This window comes from Paramormyrops kingsleyae, chromosome 6 (genome assembly GCF_048594095.1).
Source record: "Paramormyrops kingsleyae isolate MSU_618 chromosome 6, PKINGS_0.4, whole genome shotgun sequence".
Lineage (NCBI taxonomy): Eukaryota > Metazoa > Chordata > Actinopteri > Osteoglossiformes > Mormyridae > Paramormyrops > Paramormyrops kingsleyae.
Window position 1 is genome coordinate 28,810,667 of NC_132802.1, and position 17,174 is coordinate 28,827,840.

General features: G+C 39.4%; 1 protein-coding gene across 1 annotated transcript in view; it reads left to right on the forward strand.

Annotated features, from left to right (window-relative positions):
* The window catches only part of slco4a1 (solute carrier organic anion transporter family, member 4A1), a 29,951-nt gene extending 23,494 nt beyond the window's left edge, over positions 1-6,457 (forward strand). Inside the window, exon 13 of the mRNA XM_023841182.2 lies at positions 3,681-6,457. Within this exon, the coding sequence (XP_023696950.1) occupies positions 3,681-3,686 (6 nt within the window). The 3' untranslated portion in view covers positions 3,687-6,457. The remainder of the gene's footprint in view (positions 1-3,680) is intronic.
* Positions 6,458-17,174: the final 10,717 nt, after the last annotated feature.

Here is a 17,174-nt window from a genome sequence, read left to right on the forward strand (position 1 = left end):
GCTTTGGATCAATGTCATGTCAGAAGGTGAACCGTTTTTCTGCCACAATTTGGTGGCAGAGGGCAGCAGGTTTTCCCTCAAGAATTTGAGGGTATTTTGCCCTATCCATTTTTCCTTCTATCTTGACAAGTGCCCCAGTCCCTGCTGCATACAGACACCCTCAAACAGGATGCTGTCACCGCCATGCTTTACTGTAGGTGTGGGGTCTTTGGATAGCAAGCTGTGTTGACTTTCTGCCAGATATACCGTTTGGCATTGAGGCCAAATAGGTCGATCTGACCATAACTCCTTTTTCTATTTGGTCACAGAATCTTCAAGGTACGTTTTGACTAAGCTCAGTCAAGATTTCTTGTGGCCTTTCTTCATCAGTGTTTTTTTTTACTCTCCCATTCAAGCCACTTTTCTGGAGCATTTGTGATATTGTGTCACATGCACACAATGGCCACACTCTTTGCCAAAAATTCCCGCAACTGCTTCAAAGTTGCCATAGGTGTCTTGGTAGCCTCTCTAATCAGTTTCCTCCTCAGTCTTCCATCCAGTTTGGAGGGACAGCCTGATCCAGTAACGGTCCTAGTCGTACCCAAAACTTTACTGTTCTTGGTTAAGGACATTACTGTGCTTCTAGAGATTTTTAAAGCCTTTGAATTTTTTTTATGTACCTGTCCACAGCTTTACGCCTGACATCTTTTGAAAGTGTCTTGCCACCCATACTTGATTGTTTGCTGTCATTTGCATTTACAAGCGCTGGACTGAATAGCCATTTTTATGCTGAGCTCATCAGAATAATTACAGTTGATCACAGGTGGAAGTCATTTAGCTTGGTGTGCAATGGACAAGGTGATTAGTTACACCTGATTTAGTTTATTATGAGGAGGATGATCCTTTAACCATCTCAGTGATTGGGTTTTTTATTATTATTTTTTTCTGTCTTTCACTTGTCTGTTATTATAAGTTGCATTGAATAAACACAGCTGGAAAAGTATATTTTTTGTATGTCTTCACTTCAGGCTGCAAAGGAACAAAATGTGAATATTTTGAAGGGGGCTGATCTTTTTTCAGTACACACTGTATGAAACACATGCACTTAAATCCGATTTTCTGCAGGTGTGCTAACTCACCAAAGTGCATATTTGAAATGCCACATAAATACAGTAGCTGTAGGATGAACAAGAGGGAAAGATGACAACAGTCTGGGGTGTATAGACTGAAGCTAGGGGCACCAGAAACATGCAAAGAATGTGACAAGTCAGCTCTGAACAGCAGAGTCTGTGCCACAGCAATTCGTCAGTGTTTCCCTGTGATAGGACCATAAGAGCTCGTCATTCAAAGCTCCATTATAAAACATTCATTATAATAATCATGGTAACCACACAGTTGTATTTCTGTATCCATTCACAAAGCTTTTTTGTATCAATTTATCATATAAGTATTATGTGAAGAGTTCTTTACATTTATACAAAAGTGACCAAAATGTAGGCAAATGTATGAGCAGTTCACACCCTGTTTTCATTACTATTTATTTATTTCTGGACCCCTTTTAATTTGAATTTCTGTAGTGGACTGGTATCCCATCCACAGTGCACTACAGCTTTGTACCTTTACTACCTGGTATAGACCTCAGCAGTCAGAAGATGGATGGGTGAATGAATGGATCGAAGTTGTGCATTTTTTATATATATATTAATGCCTGTTAAAACTGGCAAGAAAAAAAATATATGGAACAATTATCTTCAACGACAGTGTAGTGTAGAGTTACAGGATCTAGTGTTGTGATAGGTGCTTTTCAGTGACCTTTATGCACTAAAAGGCTTTTTAAAAGGCTTTATTGAAATTTCAGTAACAAAATGAACTGCTGTTTGCATCGTACTCTCACCTACTCGGCTGGTTTTTATGCTGATATTTGCAACATGTATGACGTCACTAAAGTTTAAAATGCTATTTCTCCAACTTGCATCCAATTTGCATCAATATATTACATAATGTAAAAAAAGACATACAATTATGTATGTCTACGTAATATTGTTTCCTGTTTAAATTTACTAATGTTTTTCATGTCTAAAGAAAGCAACAATTTATATCAAGATGCTCCTCGCTTTATGATGGTTCCACTTGCCAAAATTCCTGTTGCAATGGTGTGATAGCGATGCATAGTAAGTAGTCATAAAACTTTGAATTTTGATCTGATTCTAGCGATATACCATTTTACACTTTCTACTGATGCCTGGCAATACCAGCAGCCTTGCCTTTAACAACGTATTGTAGGATGCCTTTTTCTCTGTTTAACCAGATTATATATGCAGTATTTTCTACTTACATTCTGATGAATCCATCATATGTCGAGGAGCATCTGTATCCACAAAATTTTAGAGCTTTTTCAACTTGGCGAGACTCGAAGTGACTGAATGACTTGTATATTAGTACCTAGAGCCAGATTTCTGCTTTGGGGTCCAGAATCCCAGTGTCATATATTATTCTCATTATAGTACAACTCTTTCATTTTATTTTGCACGTTAACTTATTCAACCTGTTGCCAAATATTTGTCTTTCCAATGTATTGTTGTTTTATTTAAGATTTTAAAGGGCTTTACTGATTAACTGTTATCTGTTCCATATTTTGATACTGCTTCATGTTGTCCTTTTTGGTACTTTTTAAAGTGAACTGAATATTATGATCAAAGAATGAAGACCAAAATTGTAATATTTCCCCCCCAAAGAAACATAAATAACCATGTCACTGTAACAAGTTTTTTGTGTTTATTATCTGTACAGTTTTATTTGCATCATGTTATTCATTTTTCCATTTCTGACTTATTGACCCATGATGTCCAATTGCCCGACGCTCACCAGGTGTACTCGCAAAAATGATCACTCTTCTGAAATGCAGTATGACACACCTTACATGCAGAAAAACACTGATCTCCTTCAGATGCACACAGATCGTCAGATTGTATATGTACGTCAAAACCATATCACACTCATACATCCCCAGAATATCATTTCAGCATGACCATGCAATGGGTGATGTGTGCCGTCTGCTGTCTAATCATGTGCCTTGTATCACCATCTGCACTGCCTCTGCCCACTACCAGTCTGCTAAATGTCTCCTTAAAAAAACAAATCTAATGTCTGGGTCAGCAGTCCACTTCTGAATAAACAGATCTACTTGCCAATGGCTCCAACATAGACCTGGGGATTATCCTTACAGTCTGAATGAGCGGCAAGAGGGTTCTGAGAGAAATGTTTAAAATAGGGTTACATTTTTCTGGGCTAGTATCGTCTGAGGCTGTGCAGGCCTCGTACAATTATCACTCTTGGGAAGGGTTCGTTTAAGAAATTAGGCTTTTGCAGCCTGAAACACGCCAAATTGGCTCAGTTCATTGAAGCTCAGCTAATCTTAGAGATTAAAAAATGAAATCATCTCTCTAAAGGTCAACCTAAGATTGATATGGTTTCAATGAAAAGCCTGGTTTTGTCATTGAACTTGGAGTCACTTGGGCAGATTTTAAAGAAATAGAAATGTTTCTATAGTGAAAAACCACATGGCCAATGTAAGCCATGAGGTCTTCGCCATTCTGGATCCTCTTTGGGTCTGATTTCCAGACACTGCAGTCTCATTAGTATCTGACTTCACCTGACTGCTTTTCTCTCTCCTACCCTTTCTCTTTATTGTGACCATTCAGGAATAAGCTGGTGCAAACTCCTCTGCTTCTGGCGGCTCACAGCTCTGCCAGGAGAACCGGCAGACATTCAGCTGCAGAGAGAAACCCACGTCTACAAGACAAGAAAATCAGTATGACTCTCCATATTCGGAACGACGCAGCAGCTCGTCGTTCCATTAACTGCATACATGTTTAAAAAGTATAACCATTATTCAGTGTTTATTTAACCAGATGGGGCGGCACGATGGTGCCATGGTCAGCTTCACATCTCTGTGATCAGTGTTCATGTTCCCACCTGGGTTCTTTGTGTGTGGAGTGTGCATGTTCTTCCCATGTCATCGTGGGGTTTACTCTGCGTGCACCGGTTTCCCCCCGCCCCCCACAGTCCAAAAACATGCTGAGGTTAATTAGTTACCAAATTGTCCATAATGTGTATGCATGAATATATGGTGTGTGAGTGCGCCCTGCGATGGGTTTGTGTCCTATCCTGGGTTGTGCCCTGACTTGCACGCAACCTTGAATTGGGCAAGCGGTTAAAGAAAATGGATTGATATTTAAACAGTTATTTGTACATGCTTCTAAGGCACAAAGAATCATGTTTTGAAACCTTTTACTTTGATAAGTGTTTTTATTGCTATTTTTGTTCATTAATACTTATGCGTAATGGATCTAACCTTTGAAAAAGACCAATGTTTTTATTTAAACAAAAAACAAAAAAAAGCTGTGGTGAAGTTTAAAAGCTTAAAATCTAAATACACAAACTTTCAGACAGGGCTTGGCAGTGTTGTAAAGTTTTTATGAAGAAATCAAAAGTTGTACTGTTTAAATCTCTTATGTTTGATCCTCTTATCTGGAAAAGCATTTAAACTTTTTGTTTTGTATGTAACTGGAATTTTCAAAGTACCTTCATGTTTCCTTCAAAATGACATTCTTTTTTTTTACTCCAGATTTTTAATGAAGTGCTCTTTGATCTTTAGCGTGTAAACAGTTTAAGTTACAGCTCATCAGAGTGTAAGTGCACTGAAACATCAGTATCCAGGCCATTTATTGTGTTTACCCTTTCTTTACATTCCTTGTGTGCACCATTTCAAGTCTGAAACAGGAACATGTATGCAAGGAGAAGAATGGCTTTAGAAACAAAAAAAAAAAACTTCAAATGCTCCTGTTATGCTATTTAGAATCCATGGCTTGTAATGTTTACTAGGTGTGCATATCCGGTGTATGTAATGTTATGAAACACAAAGAACTTATATAACCTGCAGCTCCATTACTATTCTTATTTGTTGTATTATGTTGCTTAACCAGTATCTTTCCCAAAAGGTCTTACATTTGTTTTTTGATTTGAACAATCTAGGTAAAGCACGCTGGTAAATGGTGGTAGCACATCCTTTTGGAACTTGGAGAAGTAAGTTTGAGCAACTTATTCCATGTTTTTGACCATGTAAATCTCCATTGGCATGAATCTTCTAACTATCCTAGAGCCTACCCCAGGCAGTCTGGGACACAAGGCTGGAGTACACCCCAGTTTGGGATGCTAGTCGATTCCTAGGTACATTCACATAGTCATACTCTGTGGGCATTTTAGAGACACCAAACAGCCTAACTGCATGTCTTAGAAATGCAGTTGCAGGAGTTGCATGCAGGAGGAAACATGCAACATATCCGGGGGAACAAGCAAACCCACAACACTGGAGGTGTGAGGTGATAGTGGCACCCCCCCCCCCCCCCACCAATGCACATGGTCAAATTTCTTGCGACCTATCATTCAGTTCTCCAATAACTGACATAATAACACCTAAACTGTTTGCAAAAAACACATGCAGAGCTGCCAACTCTCACGCATCTGGTGTGACACTCACGCATTCAGAGTCTCATGCTCACACAAGAAATATTACAGCAAATCTACATTATTCCATTACAAACTGAAAATCAGCTACATCAAAAGTGCTGGGGTAATTTGCATACCCTACAGACTATTTACAAGGTAATAAAACTGCTACATACATGTAAATGCATGTGCATGTGTGAGCAGACATGTATCAAATTGAAAATCTCACTCCAGCCAGCTAACCCAAGTCAGCCCTGCACATGTGTTTCCCATGGCATATAGTTCAGTGAGTTAGGAATATGTCCCCATGTCCAGACGGTTTTGGGTTCAAATCCCATGGCCACTAAAGTAATCACATCATCACTGGGTCCTTGAGCATGGCCCTAAACCCCAGCTTCTCCAAGGTTGTTCACCGTCCCTGGTCTCTGGCACTAAGATTTCTTGTATACCCCTTTGGACAAAAACATATGCTGAGTACATAAGTTTTTAAAGACAGTATCTATCAGGCAAGTCAAAGTTGCACAATCATTACTCTATCAGCGCAGCAGGTTACATGGCACTGGTACTTCTATCAATATTATGAATTCTGGGGAACGAAGCGGTTTCATGGCCTATATGTGACTACATGAAACTGCAGGTAACTGTGTGTCAGCCCTTCCATCATATTCAGAAATTTCACAGGAACTATTTTCCTCTGCATTAATGTGCTCTTATGTGAAGTGTTTGTATGGCTTTTGCACATCCTTTTTTACTAATATGTTTCTGTTTGCTTGTCAACAAATATGAGTCACTGAAAATCTTAATTATGGGTTATTTTGTTTATTTCTGTGCTGGGAAAAAGGCGTACAAACTCTTGGTATTTTAAAAAGCACAATTGAGATTTTAAAAAGCACTACCTTTACCTTAAAAAGGAATTGTCTTGGACTGAACTGTTTGAAAGAAATAAAAATGACTTTGTGACGAGTTTTAATACTGCTTCCTGAGATAACACAAAATTGCATTAATGCTCATGAATACAGAACATTCTAATTCAGGCCTGATTAATTTCAATTTCAAAACCGCCATGATATGACGAAATTGCATGCTTAAGCTATGTTCACCACAAGGGGGAAGCAGATACTGTACCTATTCAACCAAAATTAATTATGCTCTACGATCAGGGCTGTCTTCGGGAGAGGTCACACATAATACACTCACCTAAAGAATTATTAGGAACACCTGTTCAATTTCTCATTAATGCAATGATCTAATCAACCAATCACATGGCAGTTGCTTCAATGCATTTAGGGGTGTGGTCCTGGTCAAGACAATCTCCTGAACTCCAAACTGAATGTCAGAATGGGAAAGAAAGGTGATTTAAGCAATTTTGAGCGTGGCATGGTTGTTGGTGCCAGACGGGCCGGTCTGAGTATTTCACAATCTGCTCAGTTACTGGGATTTTCAGGCACAACCATTTCTAGGGTTTACAAAGAATGGTGTGCAAAGGGAAAAACATCCAGTATGCGGCAGTCCTGTGGGCGAAAATGCCTTGTTCATGCTAGAGGTCAGAGGAGAATGGGCCGACTGATTCAAGCTGATAGAAGAGCAACTTTGACTGAAATAACCACTCGTTACAACCGAGGTATGCAGCAAAGCATTTGTGAAGCCACAACACGCACAACCTTGAGGCGGATGGGCTACAACAGCAGAAGACCCCACCGGGTACCACTCATCTCCACTACAAATAGGAAAAAGAGGCTACAATTTGCACGAGCTCACCAAAATTGGACAGTTGAAGACTGGCAAAATGTTGCCTGGTCTGATGAGTCTCGATTTCTGTTGAGACATTCAAATGGTCAGAATTTGGCGTAAACAGAATGAGAACATGGATCCATCATGCCTTGTTACCACTGTGCAGGCTGGTGGTGGTGGTGTAATGGTGTGGGGGATGTTTTCTTGGCACACTTTAGGCCCCTTAGTGCCAATTGGCCATCATTTAAATGCCACGGCCTACCTGAGCATTGTTTCTGAGCATGTCCATCCCTTTATGACCACCATGTACCCATCCTCTGATGGCTACTTCCAGCAGGATAATGCACCATGTCACAAAGCTCGAATCATTTCAAATTGGTTTCTTGAACATGACAATGAGTTCACTGTACTAAAATGGCCCCCACAGTCACCAGATCTCAACCCAATAGAGCATCTTTGGGATGTGGTGGAACGGGAGCTTCATGCCCTGGATGTGCATCCCACAAATCTCCATCAACTGCAAGATGCTATCCTATCAATATGGGCCAACATTTCTAAAGAATGCTTTCAGCACCTTGTTGAATCAATGCCACGTAGAATTAAGGCAGTTCTGAAGGCGAAAGGGGGTCAAACACTGTATTAGTATGGTGTTCCTAATAATCCTTTAGGTGAGTGTATATTACTCATTCAATTTGTTGTAGATACTAAATAATCGCGTGTTAATCCTCATAGACAAGATATTCTTATGTAGTCTTCAAGTATACATAAATACCACCTGCACCGGTAGAAAATAATACAAAATCATGAATGTCGTTATATATGATTACACGAACGTCATGAAATTATGTAGCGGTTCACCTCACCTCCTTCTGTAGTAATAAAAAAAATCGGAAATATTACATGACGGTATTATAATGTAACAGTTACATCTGTGTAAATTAATTAAACCCCTTATGTTTGTTGTTGGCTTTCTCTCACTCACGTCTTATTCTATGCATCACTGTATCGGTTTCTCTGTATTATTTTATGCATCATCCTATCAGGCTCATGTAGCGTAATACTTCTGTTATAAAGCGGCCTGCAGGTAAGTTGTCTGAAACTTCTCTGTCTGTGCTGCACATGGAAGATGTAGATTTATCTGACCAGCTGATCCAGTATTACAGGACACATCCCCAATGCATATACGCTCCAGGGCTCAACGGTCTTGGCAAAAATCGTTTATAATGTGTTTTCTTACAATTTTTCAGCAAAACAACTTTAAAAAGTGAAAGAATGATATTTCAAATGGTCTCAGATTATTGGTGCTGAGTTTGCTGAATAAAAGCATATGTAGCAATTTGGGATTCCTGTTTTTTTAGATAGGTGAAATATTTAAAAATGTCAGACTACCTCAAAAGTGGCAGAGAGGACTCAGACCCCAGAGGATTAAGCATCTGACACTTCAGCTTACTTTAGCTTTTACAAATGCATAATGAATGTTAACCTTTATTTACAGGTATCAACAGTGTCATAGCATTCTCATAATATATTTGGTAACGCTTTACATCAACTGTACCTTCATAAAGCATTCATTACGCATTAATAGAACATTTAGTACACTGTCATAATACATTCATAATGCATTTATAGAACACTCATAGCATTTATCTATACCTTAACATCCTAAAATACCTTTACAGCTTTAATATACATTAATAACAAACATTATCAGATTAAATTATTATAATGTGTGTTATTAGCATATATTAAGGGTTTTACGGTATGTTAGGTTATTAAGGTATACTTACATGCTTCTTATGAATGCTCTCTAAATGCATTTAGTAGGGACGCTGAATGTTTTATGAATGCATTATACAGTAAAAGCATCATGAAGGTGCAGTTAATGTAAAGCGTTACCATATATTTCATGTGCACAAAGTACAGATGCTAAAATAATAAACTAAACATTTTCCATGCAAGCATACTTTACACCTTTTCATGTATGGGATATGTTAATATTAAATTTAAAATATAATCAAACAACCAGGAATCCAGTATGTAAAAAAAATGCGACCAGCCAATCAGCACCACGCAGGTAGTCAGTAACCGTGGTTTCCTCGCAGTCAGTCTGATGAATCCATCAGCCATCATAATGGGACATGGCTGACAGCTGCGAATTGGCCCAAATGAGGAGTGGGATTGTCTGTCCTCTCACAGTTCAAAGTCAGCACTGGGGAGAAGGTCAGGGAGACAAAAAAAGGGGTAAGCAAACTACTTATGCTTTCTCTGCTGGAGGATGACCGCCCTGAGGGGACTGCCACATCCCAAACAAGCCACCCACACTACTGACCTGGCATCCACAGCCCCTCCCCGGCGCCACCTTGGTATATTTCCCAGAATTCCTTATGAAAATGTTGCCCCTCCAGGGGTATTTGTAGGCGACCTCATCTCTCATGCCAACTTGCCACCACAAGTGGTTGTTTTGAATTTCATTACTGCAGATTCTCATAATAGTTTCAGTTTTAGTGTTGATGATAAAGCTGTCCTGTACATAATTTTGGTGCTAGATCAAGTAATGTGGGGTCTTGGTCATGGAATGATATCTTTCTTTGTGTCACTTACACAAAGAAAGTACATAATTTTGACTATGGGGCTACTGTCTAACCAGTCCCCCATAGTGCCAGACTCTGTGCTTTGTTACTGTGTTTTGACACTTTCACTATACCCAGTGCCATTTGCTGAGTCACTGAACATATTCACATTTCCTGGAACTAGCACAGCCCCTTGAACTCTGGGGTTACAGCCATTTTCCTTTAAATAATATACACACTTCTTCAACAGAAATTAAGCACAGTAAAATTATATTATGCTGTAACATCTTAAATTGTAAGAATTACCCTCAAAATATGACCAGTTATTTCACAGTAGCCTTCACTCAAACACAACAAATATAATTTCAAAAGACTTCTGCATACTCAGGATTCCTCCCATATTTTCTACCAAAGGGATCCTTTGTGTGAGCAAATTGCCGCTATACCATATACAGATACTGAAACAATGGTAAACCCTTGAACCACAGCATAGTCTGCTTCTTTCCCTTCACAAAGGGCCATTCTTACTGATAGAGGTGGAAAGTCCCAGACCATGGGTTTGTTTCAACCAACCGGTTCAGTATAAAGAGTCACCATATGCAAGAGTACTCAACTGGTTGGTTGAATCAAAACCTTGGTCTAAATTTGTACTTTCTGGACCTGAATCTCTGCTTACTGAATAGACAGGGCTGGAACCTCACCACTGCACCAAACCATACTCGTGCCCAAATCATATAAAATGTGGCAGGCTATGATACCATGGTAGATGTCATGTATACACCTGTAACTCCTACACATATTTTCCTTACACATTTTACAAAAATACTGATACCCTCTTCCCTAGTCTATGCCGGAGCAGCCGCATAAGCATCATGCTGAAATCTTTTTCTATAGTACATCTGCTCCAGTTCTCGTTCATTTGAATTTGAATTTATTTTCTTTGACACATCAAGAAATTTTCAAAAGTGCCGTATTGTTCAAATCAAAGCAATTACCCATTTAAATCTAATGCCTAACAGCCCGAGGCTATTACAGACATGGAAAAAACATTGAGTTTTGTAGTAGCTTTTATTATCAAGGGATTTTCCTTCTTTGGGAGGATTTTTTTTAATATGTGCACTTAAAATCTGGCCAACGCAGCAGGCATTCATATTTTAAATATCAATTGGTATAACTAATTGGTTAACTATTGTGTAAATGTCCAATGTCATGCAGGGAACGCTGTGGTATTTTGTTGCATCTGTTCCTTTCCCTAAATATTCCTCAAGTGCTAATGAAAGCCATTGTTATTTTTGCTAGGAGACGAATATACTGTATAATGTAGAGAAATGTCTGTATCATACAAAACTTTTCCGGACTTTGCAAGAAACTGGAAGGGCACAGGCCGAAGTAGTTCAGGATCTATACGTAAATTTCCATTTTTTATTTTTTTTATTTATTTATTTTTTTTATTTTACTTCTTTCTGGATTATTCTGCATTTTCCATTAAAATAAATGTTTATGTTTAGTTCTCAAATGCTTTACCTTTGACATTTTGCAGTCAAAATATATGCACATCACCTTCAAAAGTGTCCCAAACCACAAAACACACTCATAGAAAAACCTTCTGAGGCTATTCCACCAATCATGATACTTGAAAAAGACAGGAATGCTTTCAGAGTTTACTATGAAGCTCCCCTTGTGAGTATCCCCAATATCGCTTTCATTTTTAATCAGCTTCTGAGCAAATATACCAAACGTTAAAATCAATATGGCCAGGAAAAGAAAAGCGACAGTGACACGTATGAGACATAACTGAGAACTGCCTAGGAAAATATCCCGTTGAGTTAGTGGAAAATCCAGTCACTTCTTAGGGCTCCAAACTTGCACTGGAAGGACTCCTTTACAGGCAACATCACCGTTACACCTATACAAGACTTTGGTTGCAGTTTTTAAGTGGTGGAAAGGTGTATGGAGTGTAATTAGTACACAGACCATCCAGGGATTAGAGATTCTCTGCATATTCTGTCATTTTGTTGGATTTCAATCAGAACACTTCTGCCTGCTGTCTTCACAATACACCGTTGTTCTCCAACAGTCTTGCATTTCTGAATATCTTCTGCCATCTAGCAGATTATTTTTGCTTTTCTTAAGCTATTTTTCTATAATACTTGTTTGTTTTTAATAGTTATTACTCCTATTTCCACTGTGCGGGGCTCCCCATTAATGAAGACCTAAGGCTATGTAGGGTATAATGGCACTCTGAGAATGTTGCTACCACTTATGACAATACTGTGATTCTACTGCTACCGACATTAAGTTGTCATTAGGGATTACTGTTGCCAGAGTTTTCTTAAAATGTATATTTTTAAGATGTATGCTATATTGTCTCCTTCTCTGGGTCTAACAAATTGTTCCAAAATATGGAGTCTGGCCTCCCGAGAGAAAAATCCACATAGTTCCCTATCTATTCTCAGCAGGTGCACATCAATCCGAAAGTGTAATTTGTTACAGAACAACCAGTTTTCCCGACAATTACAAAGTGTACCCCTACCCCGTGATTTCTGGGACAGGCTACAGATACCCCCCCCCCCCCCATGACCCTGTATTGGGTAATTGGCAGGAAGATGAATGGATGGAACTTGTATAATGATATTGAAATAAACGATGGATCATGAAAATCAATGGCTAAATTAAATTATAATAGCTAAATGTGTAATTAAATTATAGCAGTTAAATTAAATGCTTAGGGAAAAATCAAATGTGAAATTTATTAAGAAGTGTCAAATCTATGAAGCTTTCCAGAGCATTCCCCGAAAAGTCACCAGAGCCTCCCAGCCACCCTGACAGAGGTGGCTGAACCATAGAATGTACCGGAGTCGCCCATGTGCTCATGAGTGAAGGTAGGAGTTCCATATGCCAGGGAGGCTGCTGGCCAGTGGGCCCCAGAGCATGCCGACCAGACTGAGTTCCAAACCCCATTGAACACTGATCACTGCCTTAGCAATGAATCAATTCCCACAGATCCCCAGTGGATCCCACCATGTGCCAGTCAGGGACCCTGTGGTGCTGAGGGCAGGGCCAGAGGAAGAAGAGCAATAAAATGACCCTGGCCCCCCCTCACTGCAGAATGTGGCCAAGTGATAGTGTCAGTGCAGAAGGTGAGCAGCCCTGCTTTGTTGCTAATCCTTTCTCAGACCCATACTAGCATATTACAATGACCAGCAGCCTTTCCAAGGAGCAATACCTACTTATCAGGCTGAAGCACTGTTGGTAGTGAGTCATGGAGGGAACCATGATTACAGGAGTGCTTGTAGTTCCAGCTTTATTCAATGACCAGAAGAGGTCCTTTTACTGTCGCTCTATCGAGAGCATTTTAATTTACGCCATTACCAGCTGGGTTGGAAACTTCTCTGTGACAGACAAAACTGGTTTGCAGTGGGTCATTGGGAATGCAGAGAAGATTGCAAGCACTCTGCTACAGTACCTTTCCTGCACCTATAAAACTCACTGTATTTGCAAAGCCATGACCGTCTTTGGTGACACATCGCACCCTGGACACCATTTGATTAAACTGCTATCATCTGACAGAAGGAACAGGGCAACTAGAGCCCACACTACAAGACTTAAGAACAATTTTGACTCTCATCCCCACCCACTACACCCACCATATATTATTTATCAATTTGTACTTTAAACATATTTACTGTACAAATTCTTACATAATACATGTCTTGTCTTGTCACATGTTTTGGTATCCATCGCATCCATTGTGCTGTTATGTGCTGTATAACAGCAATAAAGACTTGAATCTTGACTCACAAAGGAGCTTCTGGTGGTTCTGCTGAGTCAGATCGATTTCATCATGGAGCTGGCATGCATCTGCTCAATTGTTGGCTACCTAGGCCCCAGTACAGAGAAGCAGGGACTGCTTCTACCGGGCCGAAATATCGAGAACTTTTGTCATTGATGTGCCACCTACCAGAGAAAGGTCCTTGACCACCACCACCCAGCGCACTCATCCCTCTACTCATTGTTGCAGACTGAACACAAATGGATGGACTTGGTTTCCAAAATTGCCTCCGAGGTAATAAGTACAGTACATCCTGGTCATTGAATTGTTCTTATTTGGGAGCACATTTGAAAAGCTCAATAAATGTTGCAATGTCTTCACAGCGAAAACAGACCATGCAGAATGATAATAAAATATGATCTGCCTACTGGGTTGACCTTAAATCAACCATTGAATCACTTCCAGAAGTCTTAACTCTCATAGTCCTACATCAAGGATGTGGAACTTCAGTCCTCAGTTGGGCCATAAAACATTAACAGCTTTGATGAGGCCAGTCAGCCAAGTAAAACAAGTAAGATTTGTTGAGCGATTAGCCAGTCTGATATTGGCCAAGCTCATGTAAGCAATATAGAATTGTACTACAACCATTTTTAACTGTATTTATTTTGTAATGTGATATATTTACTGTTGAACTGAACCCTATAGCTTTATTGGGCTGCAGAACATCTTAAATCAGCATTAATTCAAATACACAGGCACACATACTGTAGGCCTGTATGCTAAAAACAAATTAAACTACTTTTTGAAAGTACCGCCAAAATGCTATACACCACAGTATAATGTAAAATGCACACAAGGGAGAAAGATTAAGCACAACGTGAACTACGCTAAGTACACAAGCCATCTAAGTTGGCTTGGGCGATATCTAATTTTGCTACCTGCCCAAACCTACATCTAACCAGGAGATTTTAAAACACACTTAATACAATGCACAACAGAAAATGGAAAGAAGTGCTGAAGACACACATGGCTTTTTATCAATAAGTATTGGAAAGAACGTATTATTAATGCTGAATTGGTATTGCAACCGGATATTGGCACCTAGTGTTACACATTTCTAGCTCCTCCTAGTGGTCACGCAACATGATTGGCACTGTACAGTAAGTCTGTAATGTTGCCGCCTCCCAGAAAATGTTCCCCTGGGCAATTCCCCATCATGTCCTTACCAGGATCCACCACCAGATGTGACTAGATGGCAATGCTTCTGCCTGCCAGATGGCTAACAACACATGTTACTGTAAATAACTCTACACATACTTTGTCCATTTTTCCACTCACATTTGAGATCCTTAGCCAACCAGTCACAATATTTGGGGTTGCGAAGCAGGTAAAAATTTGTATTTCCCCATCGTGACCATTATACTGTAAATCACAAGGTAGGCTCATTTCTTGTTGTCAATTAATCAAACATCATTGTCAATTAATCAAACACCCCACAGACACATCCCACTCAATCATTTAGGACGTTGCACTTCAGTGTACACTCTGTGCATGTTCTGGTGCTGACAACCAGTTCACATTGGTGATTTAATCAAAAATATTGATAAGTAAATTCTGATGTTGTTTTTAGAAAGCATAGTAGGCCAATTAGATGCAATAGTTTGGAAAGGCTGAGATATTCTCCATACTTTTCCAGACTTGGAAAACACCAAAATTAGATACAGCACCATACTGTACATTTCAGCACTGCATAAGAACCCTGTACGTGGGAAATTACTTTGGATTTTTGATATAAATAATCAGTCCATTCTGTCTGAAAATAAGATGCCAAAATGAGACCAAATGCTGATCTTAGGGCTCTTTCATTGTCTACAGTACCAAACAGTCAATTTACACAGTATGCTGAAGACAAAGGTGAGACAGTAAGTAGAGTCGCAGGTGGAGAAAATAATGGATTTCATGTATGCCCAGCCTGCCAGCTGAACATTTTCCTCTCCTTGATGAAGTATTTCAAATTAAAAGTTTTGAGTATAATTTGCAGGATAGTAAGGGCCTTATAATTGATAACGAAATTGATATGGTAAACGAGTTTAATGATTATTTTTCAAGGGTGTTCACAATAGAGAACACAAGTAACTTACCACCAATTAATACGAATACAGCATCGTCTATGACCAATATATGTATAACTGAGGTTGATGTGATACTAAGCCTAGCAAAACTCAAAATAAATAAATCGCAGGGGCCTGATGGCATCTTACCTTTAGTCTTGAAAGAGATGAGGGATATTATTAGCCAACCTTTGACTTTAATATTCCAGAAATCGTTATCTGCGGGTGTGGTACCATCAGATTGGAAGCATGCTAATATAACACCCATATTCAAAAAAGGGGATAGAAGTAATACAGCAAACTATAGGCCAATCAGTTTAACTAGAATTACTGGAAAAATAATGGAAGCTATAATTCAAGTGAAAATGGTAGATTACCTAGATGCAAATAACATTATAAAGGATAGCCAACATGGATTTAGGAGAGGTAGATCCTGCTTAACGAATCTGCTTGAGTTCTTTGAGGAAGCCACAAGTGAAATTGATCACAAAAAGGCCTATGATGTGATTTACTTAGATTTCCAGAAAGCCTTTGATGTTGTCCCCCACAAACGGCTCTTGTTAAAGCTTAAAGCTGCAGGAATTTTAGGAACTGTGGCAGCTTGGATCAAAAACTGGCTAACTGATAGGAAGCAGCGAGTAGTTATTAGAGGCACTATGTCACAGTGGGCCTCCGGTTATAGTGGGGTACCGCAGGGTTCAATTTTAGGACCACTATTGTTCCTAATTTACATTAATGATATTGACACGAATACATACAGTAAACTGGTTAAATTTGCAGACGACACTAAGGTGGGCGGGGTAGCAGATACTAATCTAGCAGCAGAGAGGCTTCAACGGGATCTGGATTTAATTAGCGAATGGGCTGATACTTGGCAGATGAAATTTAACACAGATAAATGTAAGGTAATCCATGCAGGGAGCAGAAATATACAGTACAGATATTTTATGGGTTCCACTGAAATAAAGGTAGCTGATTACGAGAAAGATCTCGGTATGTATGTTGATGCTTCCATGTCCCACTCTCGCCAATGTGGGGAAGCAATAAAAAAGGCGAACAGAATGTTGGGTTATATCTCTAGATGTGTGGAGTTTAAGTCAAGGGAGGTGATGTTACACTTATATAATTCCTTGGTAAGACCCCACCTAGAATACTGTGTGCAGGTTTGGTCACCATACCTCAAGAAGGACATTGCTGCCTTAGAAAAGGTGCAACGAAGAGCTACGAGAATGATTCCTGGTCTTAGAGGAATGTCTTACGAGGAGAGGTTAGCGGAACTGAATCTGTTCAGCCTTGAGCAAAGGAGACTAAGGGGGGATATGATTCAGGTCTATAAGATTCTAACGGGTCTGGATGCTGTTCAGCCAAATGACTATTTCAATATTAGTCTAAATACTAGAACTCGTGGCCATAAGTGGAAATTAGCGGGAGAACATTTTAAAACAAATTTGAGGAAGCACTTCTTTACACAGCGTGTAGTCAGAGTATGGAATAGTCTTCCTG